The 22,814-nt window shown below is 43.2% G+C and overlaps 1 protein-coding gene across 1 annotated transcript in view; it reads left to right on the top strand.

Moving 5' to 3' along the window:
- PREB (prolactin regulatory element binding) overlaps window positions 1-22,814 on the top strand; it is a 491,749-nt gene that overhangs the window by 280,518 nt on the left and 188,417 nt on the right. The window contains exon 6 of the mRNA XM_044062359.1: window positions 1,410-1,583. Coding sequence (XP_043918294.1) covers window positions 1,410-1,583 — 174 coding nt within the window. The remainder of the gene's footprint in view (window positions 1-1,409; window positions 1,584-22,814) is intronic.

Here is a 22,814-nt window from a genome sequence, read left to right as displayed (position 1 = left end):
GGTCAAGGCCCACTCTACTAAGACCTTGGCTTATCTAGGGCTTTTTGGAAAGGTATGGATTCTAAGAGTATTCTAGAAGCTTCTACTTGGTCCTCTGTATATACTTTTACAAAGCACTATAAGCTTGATTCCTTCAGTAGTTCCAGATCAAGCTTTGCTTCTCCATGGCCTTCTGGACTCTTCTTCCACCTCCCAAGTGTAGTTAGCGAAGGTAATCTACCCGTATAGTTAAGGCTACAGCAGCAGTGATCAGTATGATGAACATAGTGCTGTTGCATAAGTTTAACTTACCATAACAGTAAATGTTAGAATGAACACTGCTACAATAGCTGCTCTCTCTTTCCATCTCCCTCCCCCTTTTTGGTGTATTTTTTATGCCAGGGTGTGGCCATCTAATTTCTGTTGTTCTGAGCATTGTCCTTTCATGACTCAGCCTCCCTTTCCCTGCTAGCAGGAAAGCTGTGACAGGCTTCATGCTCAGAGTTGTCTTTTGGTTGATTCAGCTCAAGCTGCTTTGGATTCTAACATTACAATATTTGCAGAGTTCTTACAGGCAGTATTTCCACGTAACCACCAGCAGCTGACTCTCGTAACAGACAGAGCAGCTCACTGAATGACCAATCTCTTTCTCTTTTATAGCAGTCCTAGATAATATTTCTTGAGGGTGCAGTTTTACTTTTTGAAATTCAGAATATACCTTCTTGTTTTCACAATATATTTCCTGGCAGGGGTCTTAACAAACTGCTGTTCAAGTAAGACATTATGGTGCAATCCTTTTCAAGGAACATTACAACTTGTACTGCAGAGGTATGCACAGTCAAGATGCAAATGTGAGTTTATTTTCAAAAGCAGTTATTTTTCACAGTAGAAAATGCAATTTTTATATATGCAATTTTTATTTTAAATATGGCTCAGTTACTGATTATTTTCTTGATTCAGTACAGTTTTAGTACATCTTAGTTTAGTTTTGCACTTAATTTACTACTCAAATCGAGTGATGATATACCTTAAATTGTGAAAAACGTGTATATGTATGTGTGTGTATATATATATATATATATATATATATATATATATATATATATACTATTGTGCAGATATGTTCTCTTAAAAAAGGTTGAACAAACAGCTTGAGAAAACTGCTGTCCTCAAGCTAGCAAGGTGTAATTAACACCTTGGCTGAAAGGTACTACAGCTTCTTTGATTAACACATTTCAGCATTTGGTCTCCAAAATATGCAGCTTGCTTTAAACGCAGTACAGGTTACTTCCTACAAACAAAATGTTCAGTATGGTATAAAATGATGTATTTAAGTAAAATCGTATTTAGAGTCTTGTAATTGTTTTCAGGGTTAAATTAGGTAGCAGAAATTGCAAATATATGAATGATTTTAATTTGTTTTCTTGCAGGTTTGGCAAGGTAGAAGATAACAAGGAGACATTGCGTCTCTATACTGTTCAAATCCCATACAAACGGGAACGCAAACCACTTCCCTGCTATATCAGCAAGTGGGATGGAAAGAACTTCCTGCCACTTCTCACACAGCAATGTGGCAAAGAGGTCATTTCATGTCTTGCAGTGAGGTGGGTATATACTAGTTATGTTCTGATGTGATGTGGATTGTTAGCTAAATATTGCTTTACTAGCTAATCCAGAAGCAGTACTGCACACTTTAAAATCCATTTTTGTACTTACTTGTGAAAGAAACTCACTGTTTTGGGGTAACAGCCTCCCCAAGGATTTATTGTCTTCCTACTAACATAGGGTCTATATGCATGTGCTACAGTAATGATGGTGCGCTTAACATAAACTACTCTGACTTCCTATGACATGATAGAAATGCCTTTTCCTGTATTTTATAGACAGAATGACCACTGGGGAATTGCTTACTAGTAGAAACAACATTCCTACATGTAAATTCAGTGAAGGAGTAGCTTGTAATAGAACTATTATTCCTTTGTGTACTACAGCATTTCAGACTACTCTTCTGTGTTCCTTTTGAACTGTCCGTTCTGCTTACACCCTATGTAGACATGTCATGAGTCAACATTTCCTCTGACTATTAGGGGACTAGTAGATGTTTAGATCTCGAGGTGGTCCATACTCCTTAACTGCTGAACTAATGATGTTAGGTAAGCTCTAAATTTCCCAAGCTAATGAACCCATCCCCCTCAGCTGTGATACTCTGCGTGAAGACCTTCCTCTCCAGATATCTTTTAATATGCAAGAAAACAGTCGCATTATACAAACAGCCCTCAGCTCCAGTAAACTCCTTTGTTATTTTATTTTAATATTCTATAAATTGATCTTTTTTTATTGCTTGAATTTCACTTTCCCCCTTTTTATACATCTAAACACAGTTTTTATCAGAAACTTGACTTTTGACTAACATTTTCATTCTTTGTAGTTTTTCTGTATTCCCCATCCTCGAGAACTTACATTAAGCTTTAGAGCCTAGTCTGCCAACTCTGGTGTTGGAGCCAGAGTTACAATTTCTTTAGAGTCTACAAAATCTAAACAAAGTGATTCAGCATATAGTCATACCTATTTGGACAAATCCTAAAATAATGGGTGGACAAAGTCCAAACAATAGGGACAGATTTTAAATATTGCTCCTATAAACTTAGAAAGCTGCTAGAATAACAAGGTTTGTGTTAGCATGCATTTACTGAAGGATATGAAGTCTGAAACTCAACTATATGTCATTGTGTAGTAACTTCAATCCTCCATGATTTGCCAGAAAACAACAGATTTTATGAGGAACAGACCAAATATTTGAGGCAAAAATCTGGACATTCTGTGAAAATCTGTACAGTTGAGAGGTATGCATGATGTAGTTGTGAAACACAGACCTTCTTCCTAAGGTCCTTAAAACATTAGGTGTTGGATTTGGGCCTACTGTTATTTTAGCTGTGGTTTCTAATAAGTCTTCTGCCAAGTTACTAAACTCACTGAGTATGACTTCATTAACTGATGATGTCATTGCTTCAGTTAAGCTGCTGTCTGTTAGTTGATGTTCTTCGTGTTTCACTGTTGCAGTTATTATGTTTGAGTTATCTGCTTGCAGGTAGCCCTCAGTCAGCCTGATTATCAAAGTCTTGGGTCCTGCGTCAGTTGCTGTCTCATCTTCCATGACGTCAAGTAGTCAGGGGTATAAAGCATGCAGCCGATGCCATTACATCAGTCTTTCTCGCCGTGCGGTGCCCGAAGCAGAAGCAGTTCTCAAGTGCCAGTCGTCCGACTCTTGAAATTTTCATTTTCGAGTTTCAGATCCGAAGTCTTCAAAAAAGCTAAGTACCCCATTGGGGATCCTTTTTCTTGCTCTAAACCGATGTCAGTCAAAGTTAACAATTGTATTTCTTGTGGAAAACAAATACCTCATAAAAATTTTCATTCGTACTGCATTCCTTGCTTAGGCCCAGACCACAACGTCCCTCGCTGTCAGTTTTGTGCCTTCTTCAATCCTCGAACTATTCATCGTCTGTTCATTTTCGCTTCTAACTATTTTGGTACTCTGTTCAATTATCCAGAAATGGTTTCAGTAAGCCATCCGACTACCGACATTACGAAAAAACGTAAAGATAAAGACAGACCGCATAGGTCCAAAGCTGCTTCCGTTAAGCTAGCCGCCAGTTCGCCGGTACTCAGTGAGGCGTCTTCACAGCCCCTGATACCCGCTACTTCAGATTCGCAGGCGTCTACCGAGACCCATTCGGAGTTCGGTATGCCGAGAGATGCTTCTTCGACTATGGAACCTGCGGATGTCTCTACCTTGGATGGGTCTGGAGCTGCTGTGCAGGCACCGGCTTCTGAGGGTGTATTCAGGCCTACTGACTTGCATATCAAGCCAATGCCATCTTCTTCTTCAAGGCCTAAAACTCGATCCACGCCTAGAAAACTGATGCCCAGACCGCATTGGTCAGGCCCCTATGCCTAAAAAACAAATAAGAATGACTGAAATCCTTATTACTCTAATCAGGGGAAGCCACCCTTCTCCCTCTAAAAGACCTAGAACTGATTTTCCTTCTGATTCTTCGGATCAGGATTCTGAAATTTCTGTTTCTTCTGATGACCAGGATTTTGTCCTTCTCTACCTATGAGGATTCTGATGCAGAGGACTCCATTCCCTCTGTTTCCCCTCCAGAAGATTTCTCTTTTGGTGAAACTTTGCATAATCTTAGGGAGCATTTCCGCTGGGAAAGCCAGGATTACTCTGACTCCAAAAAGAGGCTTAGAGAATTCTTACTCCTACCTCAACAAAGGCCTTTGGCTATTCCCCCTGTACTGGACATTGTGGATGATGCCTTCATGGAATCTAGCCTGGCGCCAGACACTTTACCTCCGGCTCCCAGGAAACCTGACAGGTATTACAGAGTACCTGACCCTCACAAGTTACTCTTTAAGAGTCCTGCTGCAGATCCAGAGACCACTTCACAGGGACCCAAAGGCATTAAGGCTACTACTGCCAAAAATTCCGGGCCCTAGACAGATGGGGTAAGAAGGTATACACTTCTGCTACCTTGGCCATTAGGGCCTTAAACTGCCAGTTTCATATGTTAAAGTATCAGCAGCATATTATTGGATTACTTAAACAGAAAATTATGTTAATTCCTGACTGTGCTGAAAATAAAGAATTACAAGATTTAATGCATTCTGCTGAACAAGTTGGTAAACATACTTTGCAATGTGGTTTTGATTCCTTAGAGGCATCTTGCAGGGTTGCTGTCACTGGGTCTGTACTTAGAAGGCATGCTTGGCTTAAGGAGAAAACTTTACCAGATCATGTTAAAGCTAAACCAAGACCGCCTGTTTGGTAACAAAGCAGAAGAAGTACTTAAAAAGATGGAGGAAAAAGCTAAATCTATGCAAACTGTTAAAGATGTCCTACAAGTACAGCCTCCCAGATTTAGAAGGCACTGGTCTTCTAAGAATTGGTCCTTTCCTGTCTCTTCCAGGCCTTCTCAGTCCAAACCCAGAACCAGCAGACCACCCAGTCTCAAGGTACTCACAGACCTAAGCAGTGGGGGCTCCTTCTTCCAAAGCTGGAAGTGGTAGACACCCCCTATAGTAAACTGTCACAATGCCCTGCTCAACTGACTTTTCCTTTAGGAGGAAAGATCGCCCTGCATGAAAAAAATTGGGAACTCATTACCCAAGACAAATGGGTTCTAAATATAGTCTCCCAAGGATACAGATTCCACTTCCACTCCTTACCAACCCCAAACGGTTGGCCAGACCTACCCCCAAACCAGTGGGCAGAGGCTCAACAGCAGGTTCTCAATCTTTTAAGCATCAGGGCTATTCAACCTGTCCCAGAAGAGGAATGGGGACAAGGCTTTTACTCAAGACTTTCCTGGTAACCAGAAAAGACAGTACCTGGTGTCCTATCCTGGACTTGTCTATCCTAAACACCTTTTTGGTAATCCCAAAATTCAAAATACTAACTCTTCACCAGCTGCTTCCTATGCTAGGCAAAAATGCCTGGTTGGCAACATTGGATTTAAAGGAAGCTTACCTGCACATCCGAATAAGGGAATCTTGCAGAAAATACCTACGTTTCAGAGCAGGCTACGTGCACTATCAGTCCTCTGCACTGCCCTTTGGCTTATCTATTGCGCCCTGGGTATTTACAAAGTGCCTAGCTCCAGTCATTGCATTCTGCAGGCAAAGAAATATTCAAATAAACCCATACCTGGACGATTGTCTAATTCAGTCAGAAAGCCAGGACATACTACTACATCATCTGGCATTGCATTTGTAAAGGAACTGCTAACTTCTCTGGGGTACACCGTAAATGAAAAGAAATCTCACCTAGTACCCTGCCAACAAATTGTATTCCTGGGAGCAAGCTTGAATACAACTTCCCAGATGGCCTGCCTCACGCCAGAGAAACAAGTTTATTTGGCAGCCTACTTCAAACTACTGGCCACAAAGACCCAGCTATCTGTAAGGAAAATACTGCAAGCCCTGGGGTTCATGGCCTCCTGCATTCTACTAATTCCATATGCAAGACTGCATGTGAGGAAACTACAATGGTATCTAAAAAGCCTATGGTGTCAACATTCTCAGGACCTGGAATCAATGATTCCCATCATTCCTTGTATAAAGACAGATCCTTTGGTGGGCAGAGGCCTGCCACCACAACAAAGGACTGCCATTCACTCTACCCCCTGCCGCCCAAACCCTAACAACAGACGCATCAGACTATGCATGGGGGGCTCACTTGGCAGGGCAGTGCATTCAGGGCAAATGGAATCTGATTCAAATGCACCTGCATATTAGTCAAAAAGAAATGTTAGCTGTACAGAATTCTCTGACAGCCTTCAAGGACCACATTCTTCCAGGACAATTATTGGTGAAGATGGACAACACCACTGTTATGTGGTACATAAACAAGCAGGGGGGAACCCAGTCATACCCCCTCTGCAGACTAGCCATGGCTCTGTGGAATACAGCTTTGAGGTACCAAGTGCACCTACAAGCTCATTTCCTGCCAGGCAAACTAAATACACTGGCAGATGACCTAAGCAGAAATCTCATGGACCCACACGAGTGGAAATTGGAGCCAAAGATATTCAACATTCTGAGAATCAAATGGGGGAGCCCGGAGATAGACCTGCTTACCTCCCCTCAGAACTCCCAGTTGGACAAATTCTGCACAAGGACTCTCCACAGACAAGCTTGGAAAGCGGATGCCCTGTCCTTTACCTGGGAAAGCCTGTCAGTTTAGCTTTCCCCCTCTGGCTCTTCTCTCGAAAGTTTTGCTAAAGATCAAACAGGACAACCCAAGGACAATACTCATTGCACCAGACTGGCCACGCCAACACTGGTACCCCCTCTTGCACAGTATGTCACTACTGGAACCATGGCACCTGCCTCAGACTCCTTCCCTACTGTCCCAGCAGGATGGCCAGGTTCTGTACCCCCAGCTTCAAACCCTGAACCTGGCAGCCTGGCTAATTACCTGAGTTCTCCTACACCATCCCTCAGTAAACAAGTGCTGGATGTCATCCTGGAGGCAAGGAGGCCTAGTACTAGAAAATCCTATGCTGAAAAGTGGAAAAGATTCTGTTCCTGGAGCCAGACCCGGGATGGACACAACTGTGCCCAGTTTACCGCATATTTTTCAATACTTAACAGAGATGCTTCACAAGGGCCTTTCCTTCTCTTCCATTAAAATTCATGCCTCAGCCATTTCAGCACCTTGAAATACTGAGCCACCCCTCTTCTCTCACCCCTTACTGAAACAATTCCTCAGAGGGGCCAAAAATTTAAGACCACCCAGGAGAGCTCCTAGTCCTGCCTGGGACCTTAACTGTGTATTGGAAAAGCTCACTCTACCTCCTTTTGAGCCATCTGCAACTGCTGAGTTGAAATTCCTTTCTTGGAAAACAGCCTTCTTTCTTGCCATCACTTCAGCAAGGAGGGTGTCTGAATTACAGGCCCTCATGGCAGTGGAGCCTTTCATTATCTTTCATGCGGACAGGGTGTCCCTCAGAAACAATCCTTCCTTTATGACCAAGGTGGTATCTAGTGTGGCCCTTAATCAGTCCATTCATTTGCCAACCTTCTTTTCTAATCCACAGAACAAAGGGGAACGAATAGTGCACTCCTTTGACGTGCACAGACAACTTAGATTTTACTTGGACAGGACCAAGCCTCTCAGGAAATCTGAACAGCTGCTAGTTGCCTCTGCTGCAGGGGCAGAGGGGAAGTCCATTTCATAGCATACCATTTCTAAATGGATAGGCCATTGCATTCTTTTCTGCTATAAGCACCATGGAAAACCTACCCCACAGGGGATAAGACCCCATTCCACTAGGGCTGCATCTACTTCTACAGCCTTTCTCAGAGGAGTTCTTACCAGGGACATCCTAGAAGCTGCTAACTGGAGTTCTGCACATACCTTCACCAAGCATTACCACTTGCCAATTTTTTCTAAATCCAGAGCTGGTTTTGCCACTGCAGTTCTGCAGGGCCTAATAGTTAATCCTAATGCTCAGTAACTGCCTCCTCCCTTCCTTAGCTTTGGGAATTTACCCAAATGTAATGACTGCAACAGTGAAACACGAAGAACATAGTACAGTTTTGTACACTTACCATAAATTTAGATGTTCGAGTGTATTCACTGTTGCAGTCTTGGTTACCCTCCCTCCAGCCCCCTGACTTCTGTTAGCTATGCCTCTCTTCTTGTTTACTGTATTTAAGCTTTCTGGTGTATTTGCTTTTTGTTGGATGTGCAACCTTGTATATAATTGCTTCCCTTTATGGGGGCACCTGAAATCTGGGGCAAGAAAAACTGATGTAATGGCATCGGCTGTATGCTTTATACCCCTGACTACCTGACGTCATGGAAGATGAAACAGCAACCGACGCAGGTCCCACGACTTTGATAATCAGGCCGACTGAGGGCTAGCTGCAAACAGATAACCCAAATATAATGACTGCAACAGTGAATACACTCAAACATCTACGTTTGTGGTAAGTGTACACAACTGTACTTTGAGTTAGACTGCTAGAGCCCTGTGGTTGCATTTTTCAGGGCTAAGCAAAATATGTCTTCCTTATCCCTCTGTGATTTTGGTGCAGATAGATGCCTTTTATCTGATTTACCCTTTTTAGCTGGATCGCCATGGTTTTTCTCACTGGCCTACATGATTTGTGTGGCTGTCCCAGGAAGGGTGGCGTACAGCCTTACTGAGCTGACATCTGTCTTAGAAGATCCTTCTGAATATTGACTGTGAACACAGCTTGGAACCATAACCCTTTTCCTCATCAGAATCATATTTATTGGCCAGTTATGCATGCATACAAGGAATTTGACTCTGGTTTCAGTGACTCTCCAAGTATGAATTACTTAAATGACATACATGCTACTATTAAGAACAAGACAAAAAAAGTAAATATGCATATACATACAAAGTGCAACTCAGTGCAAGAATTACTGAAATAAGTTCTGAAAGAAACAAGTATTAACAATATGTAAACAATACTGCAGAATCCTCGGAGGCTTGGGAAAAAGAATACCCCAACCTAATAAGTTGAATTAACCGTTTACGAACTTGATGGCCTGTGATGGTGGGTCTAGATTATAAATCCCAAAACCTTGAAGGATTCCACAAATGACACAGTGGTATTAAATATAAAGAGGCGGGTTAATATTGTAGTACCACTTATGAAGTCCGCTGTCTGTCATCTCCACAGTTTTAAGATGTTCAGTTCCAGATTATTCTGACTACACAAAAGAGCCAGCTGCTCAACCTCCCATCTGTATGCAGACTCATCACCATTCCTGATGAGCCCAATGATAGTTGTATCCTCTGCATATTTAACAATTTTGACAGAGGGGTCCTTAGAGGTGCAGTCATTAGTGTAGAGGGAGAACAGCAGTGAGGAGAGCACACATCCCTGGGGAGCACCTGTATTGATCGTACGATAGCTAGATGTAAAGTCCCCCAATTTCACCTGCTGTTTCCTATTGGTTAGAAAATGGTGCTCCATTAACAGGTAGAGGCAGGAACAGAAAGCTGGGAGAGTTTCAGCTGAAGAAGTTCTGGAATTATTGTATTGAATGCCGAGCTGAAGTCCACAAACAGAATCCTTGCATATGTCCCTGGGTTGTCAATATGTTGCAAGGTATAGTGCAGGCCCATATTAACTGCATCATCCACTGACTGACTGGTTCTCTTGATAAGCAAACTGAAGGGGGTCCAATGAGGGAGCTGTAGTATCCTTCAGGTGAGCTAACACCAGCCTTTTAAAAGTTTTCATGATCACTGATTTCAAAGCAACAAGCCTGTAGTTATTCAGACCTGTTCTAGTGGATTTTGTAGGCACTGGAATGATTGTGGCTTGTTTGAAACACAAGGGAACTTCACACAGCTCTAATGATTTATTAAACATCTAAGTAAAAAGAGGAGCCTAGTTGATAAGCACATGTTTTTAAACAGGAGGGTGAAACCCCATCTGGACCAGCTGCTTTCTTAATTTGGTGTCTTTTAAAAAGATGATACACATCCTCCTCAGAGATAATTAATGCAGGCTGAACGTGAGAATGTATGGAAGAGAGAGAGAGAGTCATATAAGTCTGAATACTGTCACTTGTAGTCTCAGGCTTTTCAAACCTGCAGTAAAAAACATTCAAGTCATCAGCCAGCTGGTAATTAGCTGCAGTGTAGAGAGATGGTTTCCTGTAGTTTGTAATGTTTTGCAGGCCTTTCCACATTGATGGAGGATCATTGGCTAAAAATCTGTTTATTTCAGCTTTTCAGAATAGTTCTTTTTAGCCACTTTGATTTATTTTGTGAGTATGCTTCTTGCCTGTCTAAAAAGTGTTCTATCCCCACTTTTACAGGCATCTTCCTTGGCTTGATGAAGCTGCTTAAGTTTAGCAGTAAACCAGGATTTGCAGTTGTTAAATTTTAACCAGGTTTTACTAGAGACACCCATACCTTCACAGAAACTGACATAAGATGTTACTGTGCCTGCCAGTGCATGCAAGTTAGCACCAGAATCTTCAAAGACACTCCAATCTGTACAATCAAAGCACGCTTGCAGCTTCATCTTTGCCTCAATAGTCCACCTTCTTGCTGTATTGATCACAGGTTTAACAGATTTTAACTTGCTCTTATAGATAGGAAGCAAATGAATCAGACAGGACTGCATAATATGCATATTTTAACACTGTATAAAAGTGATTCAGTGTGTTCCTGTCTCTGGTAGGACACTTTATATCCTGTGTAAATTTAGGAAGTTCATGGCTGAGATTTGCCTTATTAAAATCCACCAGAATAATCAGAAGGGAGTTTGGATAATTTTGCTCCAAGCACATTATCTGATCAGACAGGCTTGAGGTGGAATGTAAACTAACCAGAATAAATGAAGAGAACTCCCAAGATGAATAACGAGGTCTACAATTAACACAAAACATTTCTGAGTTAGGGCAGCACATTTTACTCAACACTTTGACATCATTACACCAACGTTCATTGATATAAACTCAGATAAAACCATTCATCAATGGTAATGCTGATTATGTCACTGTCATTGACCTTCACATTGATGCTACTTGCATCAGTGTGTTATTAGTTCCAGTGTCAGGGATCAGCCATTCACATCCAACTGCAAGCCACACCCTTCATTGCACTCACCCTAATGGTGTCAAGCTTCTTGCTGTCAGTGTTACTGCCCTCATTGTGGTGCAGTAAGTTTGGACTATTGTCAGTGTCATCAGAACAGACCCTTCTGTATTTGCATTCCTTGACATCTGTCCCACCCTCAGCTTCCACCCCTGTTCAAGATACAGAAACTTCTTTACTGAAGCCAAAGGCATTTAATGACATGAGAGAGAATCCTTCTGTAGTGGCAGGAGTGAGGGTCCAAAATCTTTGTCTAGGGTCTCTCATTGGCTTCTGTACATCACTGTGTCTCCTCATCCTCATCAGGAACATCACCTCTGAGATCTTGGAGGAGTGATACATACAGAGGAAATATGTTTGTGCATCTCTGAGATCTGTTACCCCAAATATCATCAGTGAAGAGGACACATAATCCAGAGCAAAGTGAGCTGTTGACATTGTGGCTGTACACTTGCTAACTCATATTTTACCTTGGATAAGAATATCACTATCCTTTGCTGACTAGGTTAGTGCTATTAGACTAGTGACCTCTTTTCAGAGGAAACCTGAGGTGGTATTTATACTGCAAGGGAAGTTTGGCCAGGACATCTGGGTACTTCTCCAGCTATTTCCGATAGTACCCTGGGATCTTTTATATCCACTGAGCTACCACCAACTGAAGCAGATGGGACTTTAGTCTAACATCTTCAACAGTCCACTAAGGAGTGACTGGTAGACAGCCTGCCTGGTACCCATTGTTTGGTTTGTTGGTTTAAATCCAGTCTTAGAAGTGATTTTTTATTGGAGTGCTTGTAGATGCGGGTGGGGTAGTTAATAATAGCATAGTAATAATTGAGGTAGTAAATATTGTAGTCAGCAGCCACTCCACTTTGTTTGGCTGCTTCCAGAACCAGTACTCACATCAGAATTTCTCAGTTGCATGCATCTTTGCTATATCCGGACTTTTACCACTGAGTGGAGTTATACACCCCAACCCAGAATCAAACTAGTTACATCTGCACAATCCATCAATATTAAATAATCTAAAACCTATCCTGCCCCAGATTTCAATAAGACAGCCCAGCCTATTAATACAAGCATCAGAGGTTTTACCAATAAAATACATGATATTCAGGCATGAATGCATATCTAAATACTCCCCTAACATGCTAATAGCCCTTGAAATTTGACTGAATGTTGGCATTACAGATGATGAAATACTCCCCCCAGGTTAAAATATAATTAGACTTGATAGGTAAAAAAAGGCTTGCAGGAGGGGGCAGCCGTTATAGCCAGAAATACTCTAGATATAACTCTTTATACAAATTCTATTCCCACTTTCCAGAAAGCCAAATTTCTAGTCTCCCTACTCAAAATAAATCAACAAAAATATATACATTGCTGTCCTCTACATCCATCCAAGTAGTAATATAGTATGTGAAGATGTCATGTATTGGTTTATCAACAATATACCACACGAAACTATCATACTAGGAGACCACAATATTGACTGGCAGACTGCTGACTCAGAAGTTAATTCATCCACAGAAAACATCTATTATTTTAAACAAGTCATAAATGCTTCCACTAGAACAGACAAAAGAAATGGTAGAGAGTCAGCACTTGATTGGATACTTACCACTCATAAGAATAATATAAATAATACAGGATGCCTGCCTGAATATGTGATCACCTGACCATATATGCTGCAAGCACATTAACAACCTAAACAAAAAAATGTTTATAGACATGTCACAGCTTAAGTTGCTTCAATAATGACATTTTATTAACAAACTTGCAACTGGATCCCTCTAAACGCTGTACCACTGGTTGAAACATTCCCATAATTCAACTCGGCAATATTGCAAATACTAGATCACAGTGCCCCCCTTTAGAAGAAAGAGTAAAATCCAACCATGCTCCATGGCTAAGGAAACTAAACATCTCATGACAGAGAGGTAGAACTGAGAAAGTATGGCTATAAAATAGTAGACAACCAACCCTTGATAAATTCAGATAAATGCAAAATAAAATCTGATAAACAACTCTGCTTCTTCAATCTCCAACTGAAACAAGAACTTCAGACTTTTTTGAAGTCCATAAATAAACTGCTTAAGCCAGCACAGTCAGATATTCCCTCTCCTAACAACAGCAGTAGTCCTGAATCTATAGCCAATGAATTCAACACATAGTTCATTCAAGCCGTACTTAACCTACTCAAAAACAACCCCTCATACCTTATCCTACCAACAGTACCAGTAGCTCATGACACCCTATTTCAATTCAAATTTGTCTGTTTATCTACAAGTAAAAGACATCACAAAATTGAAACCTGCAACTTAAGTAGCTGTCAAGCTACCAATGGAATACCTATCTATAGCTGCCAAAGCCCTAGCATACCTGGTATCAGTTTTCATCAAATGATTAATCAGTGAAAGCCTCACCCACACCCTCTTTGAAACATCTTATGTCATTCCCCTTCATATAGGTGGTACTTCAATGGGATTATCAAATTACAGATCGATATATTGCCCCCTTTAGCAAAGATTCTTGAAAAATGCATGGACTCCCAACTTTGGATCTATACTTCAAAATAATCTTATCACAAAATCACAGCATGGCTTTAGACCTAAACATAAGAAAACAACCACCTTTTATAACTTCAGAAATATAATTAACAGTGAGAGAAACAAAGGACAGTCTCCTCTATCTCCCTAGATCTTTCCAAAGCTTTTGGTACAGCTCCACACCAAAAACTCCTAGATCAGCTTTCTTCCCTCAGCCTCTCCAAAACAGCATTATCCTTGATGTTATGTAGTCCAATCTCGCCTACATTCTTACCCGTGGGTTCGGAGCCGAATGTTGGCTCCGACTCGGCCAAGACTTTTCTAGCTCGAAGTCTTTCTATTGGCTGGGATAAGATGGTATCCCATGCTGCACTGCTCTATATCCCCAGATCTCGTTTGCCACTCATGTAGCTCGGACGTGGTCTCGCTCTTGGCTGTGGCTAAGTACCCTTTTTTCTTCATTGTTAGAGAATTGGTTTAAAACAAAAAGCTATTTTAATAGCTATTGTGTGTTCTAATCTTGTATGGTGAAAAAGTTTTGTGTTTGATCGTTTTTTCTGTGGTATCCCACTAGCTGTTTCCAACGGGCTAGGCCTGTTTCAGTTAAGAGGAACCTAGTCTGTCCCTTGCTTCCTTGTGTTATAATTTTTACAGATCTAAAACCGTTTAAATTAGAGGTTTTAGTCTTCCCATCCTGTGTTGTGCCAAAGGATCATTTTAGTTAGAGATCTTGAGGTTTTTGTTTGAGGTAGTGTTTTTCCCGCTTTGTGACTGTTTTACCATTGGTACTGTTGTCAGTTATTGTTGTCTTTGTTGCTTTGTGGTAGCTAACCATGTCCAAAGATTATAAGGAGTATAAGCCCTCGGGATTCAAGAAATGCTCTAGGTGCAGCTATAAAATGTGCATTGCCGATGGACATTCTGTCTGTGTGTATTGTCTGGGAGCAATCCATCTCAAGGAGTGCTTCAGGAAAGGAAGAATAAGTTGAACATCCTCGGCTCCATTGTCCTCGGGCCCACAGGAAGTGTCTGTGGTTATGGAACCGGCATCGGCTCCAATCATTTTGGAACCTATTCGGAGCCGATTGCCTAGCATTAGGCCAGCATCACCTCCTCACAGGTCCCCTTCGGAGAGGAGGTCTCGATCTCCCTCTCTGTCCTCCAAATCCTCCAGGACCTTATCAGATGTGGACATCGATAGAGTGGTGCAGAGACTCCTTCAGTCACCGGTTTTGGCTAAATTGTTCTCGGCTCCGACCCAGTCGGCTCCGGAGCCTATCCTTCAACCTGCTTCGATACTTCCGGCTCCGTGTGATGTCCCTAGTTTGGTTCCGACAGCCCCTCCTGGCTTATCGGTGCCGACGTCAGCTCCGACCCCATCGGCTCCGTCCAAGGGATTCAGGACTCAGGATTCTTCGGTCGGACCCGAGGGAGAGGCTTTGAGACACCTATCGGTTCCTAGTCTCCCTCCCGGTGCTTCGGCGCAGGGAAGTCTGACACCTGTCATGGTTTCGGAGGCTGGTCACTCCTCGGACTCAGGGGGAAGGGCCTTCGAGGCCATGCGGAGTGAGCTGGCCAGGTCATCAGCGGCATCATGCGGGTCGGTCACTCTGTCCCCTGCTACACTGGTGCAGGTCTCTGATCGCCATCTATCTCTAGACAGTGGAGCCCTAAGGCCTCAGGGTACCCCATGAGTGGTCCCCACATTTCTGAGGGCCCCTCAGAGTCTTTGCCTGAGGAGCCACCCAGAAAGAAGATGTGCAAGAGGAAGCACATAGATTCCCAGGATGAGTCTCTCACATCATACACCGACCTCGATGAATCGGAGGGATCCCCCAAGTCATCCTCTGAGGATGTTTCTTTCTCTGACATCCTAGAGATTTTGAAACAAAGAGGTGACTTGCCATCCAAAGCCCCCTCCAAGGAGGAGTCGGTCTTCCTGAAGGCCTTTGGTGCTCAGCCCTCTGCCTCCTGGGTATTTCCACCCTTTGACGAGCTTCTGGATTTGGTCTGTCTAAGGGTGTGGGAGACCCCTGACTCTGTGGAATCAGTCCTCAGGAGACCCAATAAATTTTTGTCTGCTCCTCCTGGTAAGGAATTTCTGTCCAAGGGAGTCTTTGTGGATGCCATGGTGGTGGCAGCTGCCACTCAGAAGGAATTAGCCAAGACTTCTTCCACCATCCATCCTCCTAACAAGGAGTCTAGGACCATGGACTGGTATGGGAAGCATACTTTTTCTTCAGTGACCTTTACCTTACGGTCACTGAATTATTTATCTCACTTTACACGGCTCCAGAGAGATCTCCTCAAGGAGCTTGGAGATACTCTCACGGGTAACGTTTCTGAGGCGGTGACCCAGACAGTTAACGCTGAGATGTCTACCCTTAATTCAGTCGTTAACTTCTCCATGAGGCTGATCTCATATGCAGCCGATGGAGCGAGTAGGGCAGCAAGTTCAGGAGTTGCTCTTAGGAGACAGGCCTGGATGCGCCTTTGTCATTTCGCTGAGGCCTTCAAGTCTTCATTCACCGACGTCCCTTTCGATGGTTCCACTTTGTTCGGAACCAAGGTGAAAGACACCCTCACCAGGTGCGAGCAGGAGGGAAAACCTCTGTCTGCTGCAGGAGTCCATTTTTCCCTTCCCTCTAGGCCTTATCCCAAGGCTCAGAGGGATGGCAAAATGTGGTTCAAGAAATCACAGAGGTTTTTTCCCGGTGCACAAGGTGAGCCCCCCTCCAGAGGCAGAGGAAGGGGTGGTTATTCAGGGAGACGTCACCCTAGAGGCAGAGAGGGCCCCCGCAACTCGGGAGACCTCGATTCCTTTTGTGGTTCTCCCTACCGCCACTCCTGATGGGAGGCCCGACTGTGCATTTCCAGAGCCAGTCGCTGGTCGAATCTCGTTATACCCGGTGGCCTGGCAAGACATCACCCAGGACCAATGGGTTCTACGAATAATTTCCAGAGGATATATCATCCCCTTCTCATCAGATCCCCCTCCAGTCAAGAAAATCCCGGATGTTCCACCCAGTCAAAGGGGTTACGCAGCTTAAGAAGTTTCAAAGCTGCTAGAAAAAGGAGCCATCCAACATGTCCCCTCAGACCAGATCGGATTAGGGACTTACTCAAGATTCTTTTTGGTGCCGAAAAGGACAGGGGACCTGAGACCCATATTAGATCTCAGCCAATTGAACACCCACGTGCAAAAGTCCAAGTTCCAAATGGTCACATTGCAGTCTATTCTCCCATTGTTGGGAAAAGAAGTGTGGATGTGCTCCGTCGACCCCAAGGGTGCTTACTACCACATTAAGATGGACATGGCATCCAGAAGTCACCTACGCTTCCGGCTGGGAGCCAGTCATTTTCAGTTTTGAGCCCTGCCCTTTGGTCTCACCACAGCCCCCAGAATGTTTACCAAATGCATGGCAGTGGTGACTGCTCACTTGAGACGTCAGGGATTCCAAGTGTTTCCATATCTGGACGACTGGCTCCTTACTGCCACCACCAGGCATCTACAAATTCAGACCAGGGACGCTACTATAAACCTATGTCAACAGCTGGGCATTACATTGAACTGGGAAAAATCTGCCTTGTTGCCCTCACAGCATGTCACTTTTATAGGTGCAGAACTAGACACCATCCTCATGCGGGCATTTCTACCACAGGAAAGAATCAGAATCCTACAACAACAAGTTCATGCCTTGCTCCCCCTGAGAAGAGCAAAGGCAAGATGGGTCCTCCAACTATTGGGGACAATGGCTGCGACAATTATGTTAGTCCCTCTGGCAAGGTTACATATGAGACTCCTGCAGTGGCTACTTTTTGCCTAGTGGTCTCTCCAACGTATTCCACTTTCTTACCGTATTTTACTCACGGACAGGTACAAACAGGATCTCAGTTGGTGGCTTCGCACTGACAACTTGAATGCAGGAAGGCCCTTCGTTCCTGTGCCCCCGATTGCCACGGTGACCACGGATGCCTCCCAGATGGGGTGAGGGGGGGCACTATCTAAGCAGGACAGTCCAAGGTATGTGGCAAGAGCACGAGATGCATCTGCATATCATTGTCCTAGAGATGACAGCTGTGCTACTAGCGTTGCAAGCACTTCAGAGCTTTCTTCCTCTCGGGACTATTGCAATCCACTCAGACAATATGTCAGTGGTGTGGTATCTGAACAAGCAGGGAGGAACCAAGTCCTACCCCCTTTGCAAAGAGGCCATGCAAGTGTGGCAGTGGGCAGTGTCTTTCCAATGTTTTCTGGTGGCAACGCACATTCAGGGGAAGTCCATTGTGATCGCAGACAGGCTAAGCAGAGCTATTCTGATGTCTTACGAGTGGTCCCTGAACTGTCAAGTTGCGGAACAGATCTTCCACAGGTGGGGTCAGCCTTGCTGTGACCTCTTTGCCAGCCCCCTCAATGCCAAATGCAGCAGCTACTTCACATTGATCCCCCCTCAGGGGGAGTCACCCAGGGACACTCTAGTCCACGATTGGCCCTCCGGTCTACTATATGCCTTCCCCCCGGTTCCCTTGCTGTCAAAGGTTATTCAGAAAGCTCAAGCCTTGGGAAGCAGAATGATTCTGATTGCTCCACACTGGCCTCATCAAATTTGGTTCCCCTTTCTCCATCCCGATCTCATGGACGCTCCTTGGATTCTGGACCCACAACCAGACTTACTGACACACATGTCAGGGCAGCTCCATCCCTCTCTTTGGACCCTCCTGTTGACAGCCTGGCTACTCCACTTCCGTCATTAGTTAGGGTTCATCATTTCTCACCTGAGGTGGTTCATATTTTATCTTCCTTTCATAAGCCGTCCACCAGGAAGATTTACTACAGTAAATGGAAGAGGTTTTCAATCTGGGCACATACCCAAAAGATTGACCCTTACACGGCTCCAGTTTCGTCTGTATTGGAGTTCTTGTCTGTGCTCTTTCACCAGGGTTCAGCAGCTGCAACCATTAAAGTCCAATTGGCAGTGATTTCTACCTTTCATGTCACAAACGAGCCTAGTCTGATGGCTCATAGACTCTGTAAGGCTTTTCTGAAGGGCACTGTTACTTCGTCCTCTGGTATCGGAACCTGTCATGCCTTGGGATTTAAACTTTGTTCTACAGGCTCTTACTTTATCCCCCTTTGAGCCTGCAGCCACTTGTGATTTAAAATTCTTAACTTGGAAGACTGTCTTTTTAGTAGCCATCACGTTAGCCAGACGCGTTTCAGAGCTTCAAGCCTTATCAATCAAACCCCCTTATTTGATTTTTCACAAGGACAGGGTTTCTCTCGGACCCAACCCTTCCTTTCTTCCCAAAGTGGCGTCAGTCAGTAACATTAATCAGTCTATTGAGTTGCCAGTGTTTTTTCTCCAGTTCTCAAACAAGGCAGAATTTAAATTTCATCAGTTGAATGTACACAGACAATTACTTTTTTATCTGCACAGAACCAAAAACCTCAGAAAATCTGATCAGCTGTTTGTTTCCTTTTCGGAAAACAGAGTTGGGTCTCCTTTCTCCAACGTCATGCTGTCCAGGTGGATCTCCAGCTGCATTTCTTTCATTTATTCCTCGGAGTAAAGATTTACCGTTCCCGTTGAAGGCTCACTCTACTCGGTGTGTAGCTACATCTACAGCCTATCAGGCCAGATTGTCTATGGATGATATTTGTGCTGCGGCTACTTGGGCATCTCCTCACACCTTTGTTACTTTGTTACTCATTACTAGTTGGATGTGGTATCTAGGGGCAGGTCTTCCTTTGGTTCCACAGTACTCAGGAGTATTTTCCACTGAGCCTCCCAGGATTTAGGTGCTAGGGACGCTGTCCCACGGGTAAGAATGTAGGCGAGATTGGACTACATAACATCAAGAAGTTATGTACTCACCATAACGTTCGATATATGTAGTCCATCTCGCCTCACATTCTTACTTACTCCCCCTCCTTCCCCCTTCCTGGAGGATTTGGAGGTTAGGTTTCGGAGCTCCCTTCATTCTTGGTTTGTTCTTCCTGTCCTTAGGTGTTGTTATGCATGGAGAATGAGTGCTGGTGTTCGCAGCAAACTAGATCTGGGGATATAGAGCAGTGCAGCATGGGATACCATCTTAGCCCAGCCAATAGAAAGACTTCGAGCTAGAAAAGTTTTGGCAGAGTAGGAGCCGACATTTGGCTCCAAACCCACGGGTAAGAATGTGAGGCGAGATGGACTACATACATCGAACGTTATGGTGAGTACATAACTTCTTGTTTTACAACTACCTCTTGGGTAAAATACAGGCAGTTGAATGGCAGCAGACATACTCTTCTTTCCTCCCAATCTCCACTGGGGTTCCACAGGGGGTCCATCCCAGGCCCTTTACTAGTTAACATTTACATTAACTCGCTCTATGGTGCCTCTGTAATACAGTACACAGATGATTCCACCCTCATCTGCTCTGCACCTGCCCTCTCCAATCTCCAAAAAATTACTCAAGACTCCTCCTCCATTGAAACATGGTTATCAAACTCTGAACTACTTTTCATCACTACAGAAATGAAATTAATGCTTTTTACCCCAAAAATGTCTCAGAACTGAAACACACTTTACCCTACTGTCTCATCACACTACAGCCTTTAACTTGTAACTAAAGCCAAACTTATTGGTGTCATATTAGATGAGCACCTCTGATTCAGTCACCACCACCTCATCATAAAAAAGCACACCAAAAACTGGAAACTCTGTATAGATCCAATTCGTACCTCACCAAGTCCAGTAGAAAAAAGTAGCAACCACATACCTTCTACCCTCATTTCTTTATGCATCTTCCATACTAACTAACCTCAAAGCTACCCTAAAAGCTGAAATAAATTTATGCATATGAGTGAAGGAGGGAGGTTGGTTGTGAATTTGGAAATGTTGTTGACTTACCACTGTACTGAAAAAATTGAAATGACTTGAGCTATCAAATCACCTTACAATACACTTGGCTGTTAACTGCTCTTAAGCTAATGTTCCATCCGAGAAATTGCACTGCCCTGCATAATGCATTTAACTGTTCCACTAGTAGTCTGCAGTCTTGCACACAATCACTCCTAAACACAACCAATTTAAAAAGTGTAGCTGGAGAATCTTCCTAATCCACCCATGTCACAAAATTATGGAAGTCTGTCCTCCTCCATATAAAACAAATACCAAGTCCCCCAAGTTCAAATCTCTTTTCAAAGAGAGTGTTAACCAGTCTTGGCTGTGCTCATGTCACACACTGAATTCATTAATACAATAGTTGTACTTTGAACTGCTATATACCCTTTTCTCCCCACTTAACCCGTTAACAATTATTTTTTCTCCCCTCATGCCCACCTGCTCTTCTCCTTACATTCTCCTTCTCCTTTAATCTCACCAACTTTACAGATACGTTATGTCTTGTATATAAGCAACAATATGTTTTATCTGCTCTACTTGTACAGTATGATTATATATTTTGTCAGTGTACCCTTGTCAGACTTTTGTAATACTGTACTTATTACCCCACTATTGTTCATTATATAAATATCTCCTTATCAATGTGGAGCTTTTCTTCCCTGGCATCTGCTGAAAAGGGGTATGCTAGTCATCCCAGTCAGACAACCAGGCAAACAAATGCTAAATAAGTAAATAAATAAATATCTCTATTACATGCATCCTTGCTATAACCACTTGATCCTCTATTAACACCTTCACCAGGTATTACTGCCTTGACTACAAACCTAGGAGATAGAATTCCTTTGAAGGAAAAAATAAATAAAAAAGGCAGTCTGTCAAAAAAAAGAAAAAAAATCTGGTATTGCTTATTGAAAATCAGCTGATCAAATGTTACTGGCTTTTCAATTCCAGATTGATCGCAGTACAGTGGGTATCAAGGAAATTGTCCTTACAACACTGTAGTGCAACCTCTGAATTGGTGTACATAATAGAAAGGGGGAGTGGGGTGCATCATTGTGTAGGTATACTCAGGAGGTTCCTTTGCATCACAGTTTTTAGGTATCAAGAACACCATTTCAATACAGAATGCTTCCATTTTACTTTTCTCTGCCTTCGTGGTATCAGTTTGGCCTTGGTGGCCAAAGCCTTGCAGGGCAAGAATCTCCATTTGTTCTTACACCAGTAAGAAAACCTCCCAGTAAGAATGGCTCCTAGTAGCCTCTTCATGGAGCTCCCTGATAACATCCTTGAAGTGATGCTTCTATTGACTGCAAGTCCCTAGGGGACAAATATGAAATGACAGAAATCCTCTGTTATTCCGTCTTAGAAGATTTGCCTTCATTGACATGAAGCAAAACACTGCAGTGTAATTCAATCTAGTCTGTGGAGAGAGCACAGCAAGTCATAATCTTTGCTGCCTAAATGATAACACAGCAGAGAGCCCAAGTTCAAAGGCTTCTATGCCTTTTGTGGTTGATAACCACAGTTGTCTTCATAGTTGTAGTTGTGCACCTGAGAATGTGTGTATTAAAGTGGGCTGTGAGATGTCATATCACGTCATGATGACTGATAATTTTGTTGGTGGAGGCAGTTAGCTCGTTTTGGCTTCTCCTTGCTTCTGTCTGTGAAACCCTAAAAAGAAGGACTTCACTGTCTCAGGAGTTCATATCTCTGGTAAAACAGATGTGTTTGGTGGACTCACTGTTCTTCTCCACTAGTTATTGTCTGGAGCTACAGATTTAGGAGATTTATGTAGCCGAGATCTTCCAAAAGTGGACCACTCCAGCGATCAACCTATTCATCGAGCAGAGGGATGTGGTTTTCCCTTTTTTCTGCTCAGTGCAGTATAGCAAGGAGGAGCTTGTAGTGTATGTGTTTTTCATCCACTGGTCAGTTAGAATACTGAATGCCTTTCCCTGATTCACTCTGATATTTCACCTCAGCACAAAATTCAGAGAATTAAATCATCATCATCACTCCCCCACCTTTGCTATTTTTACATGAGGTCAGAAAGTTATATCAGATGTCACAATCTGTCTTAATTCAACGTCATTGTCCTACTCTGTAGTTTTCCCTGATTTTTGCAGGTGTTCTTACATGCAGTCCATCCATCTCTTTGACAGACATCCTTATTTTCTCTTGCCTTTTTCCTGTCTGTCTAAAATCTTTTCACCAGATTGTCATCTTCTTTCTTGCACATG

The sequence above is a fragment of the Protopterus annectens genome, chromosome 2.part1 (genome assembly GCF_019279795.1).
Source record: "Protopterus annectens isolate FY-2018-M chromosome 2.part1, PAN1.0, whole genome shotgun sequence".
Taxonomy (NCBI): domain Eukaryota; kingdom Metazoa; phylum Chordata; order Ceratodontiformes; family Protopteridae; genus Protopterus; species Protopterus annectens.
This window is presented reverse-complemented; position numbering and strand designations above follow the sequence as displayed.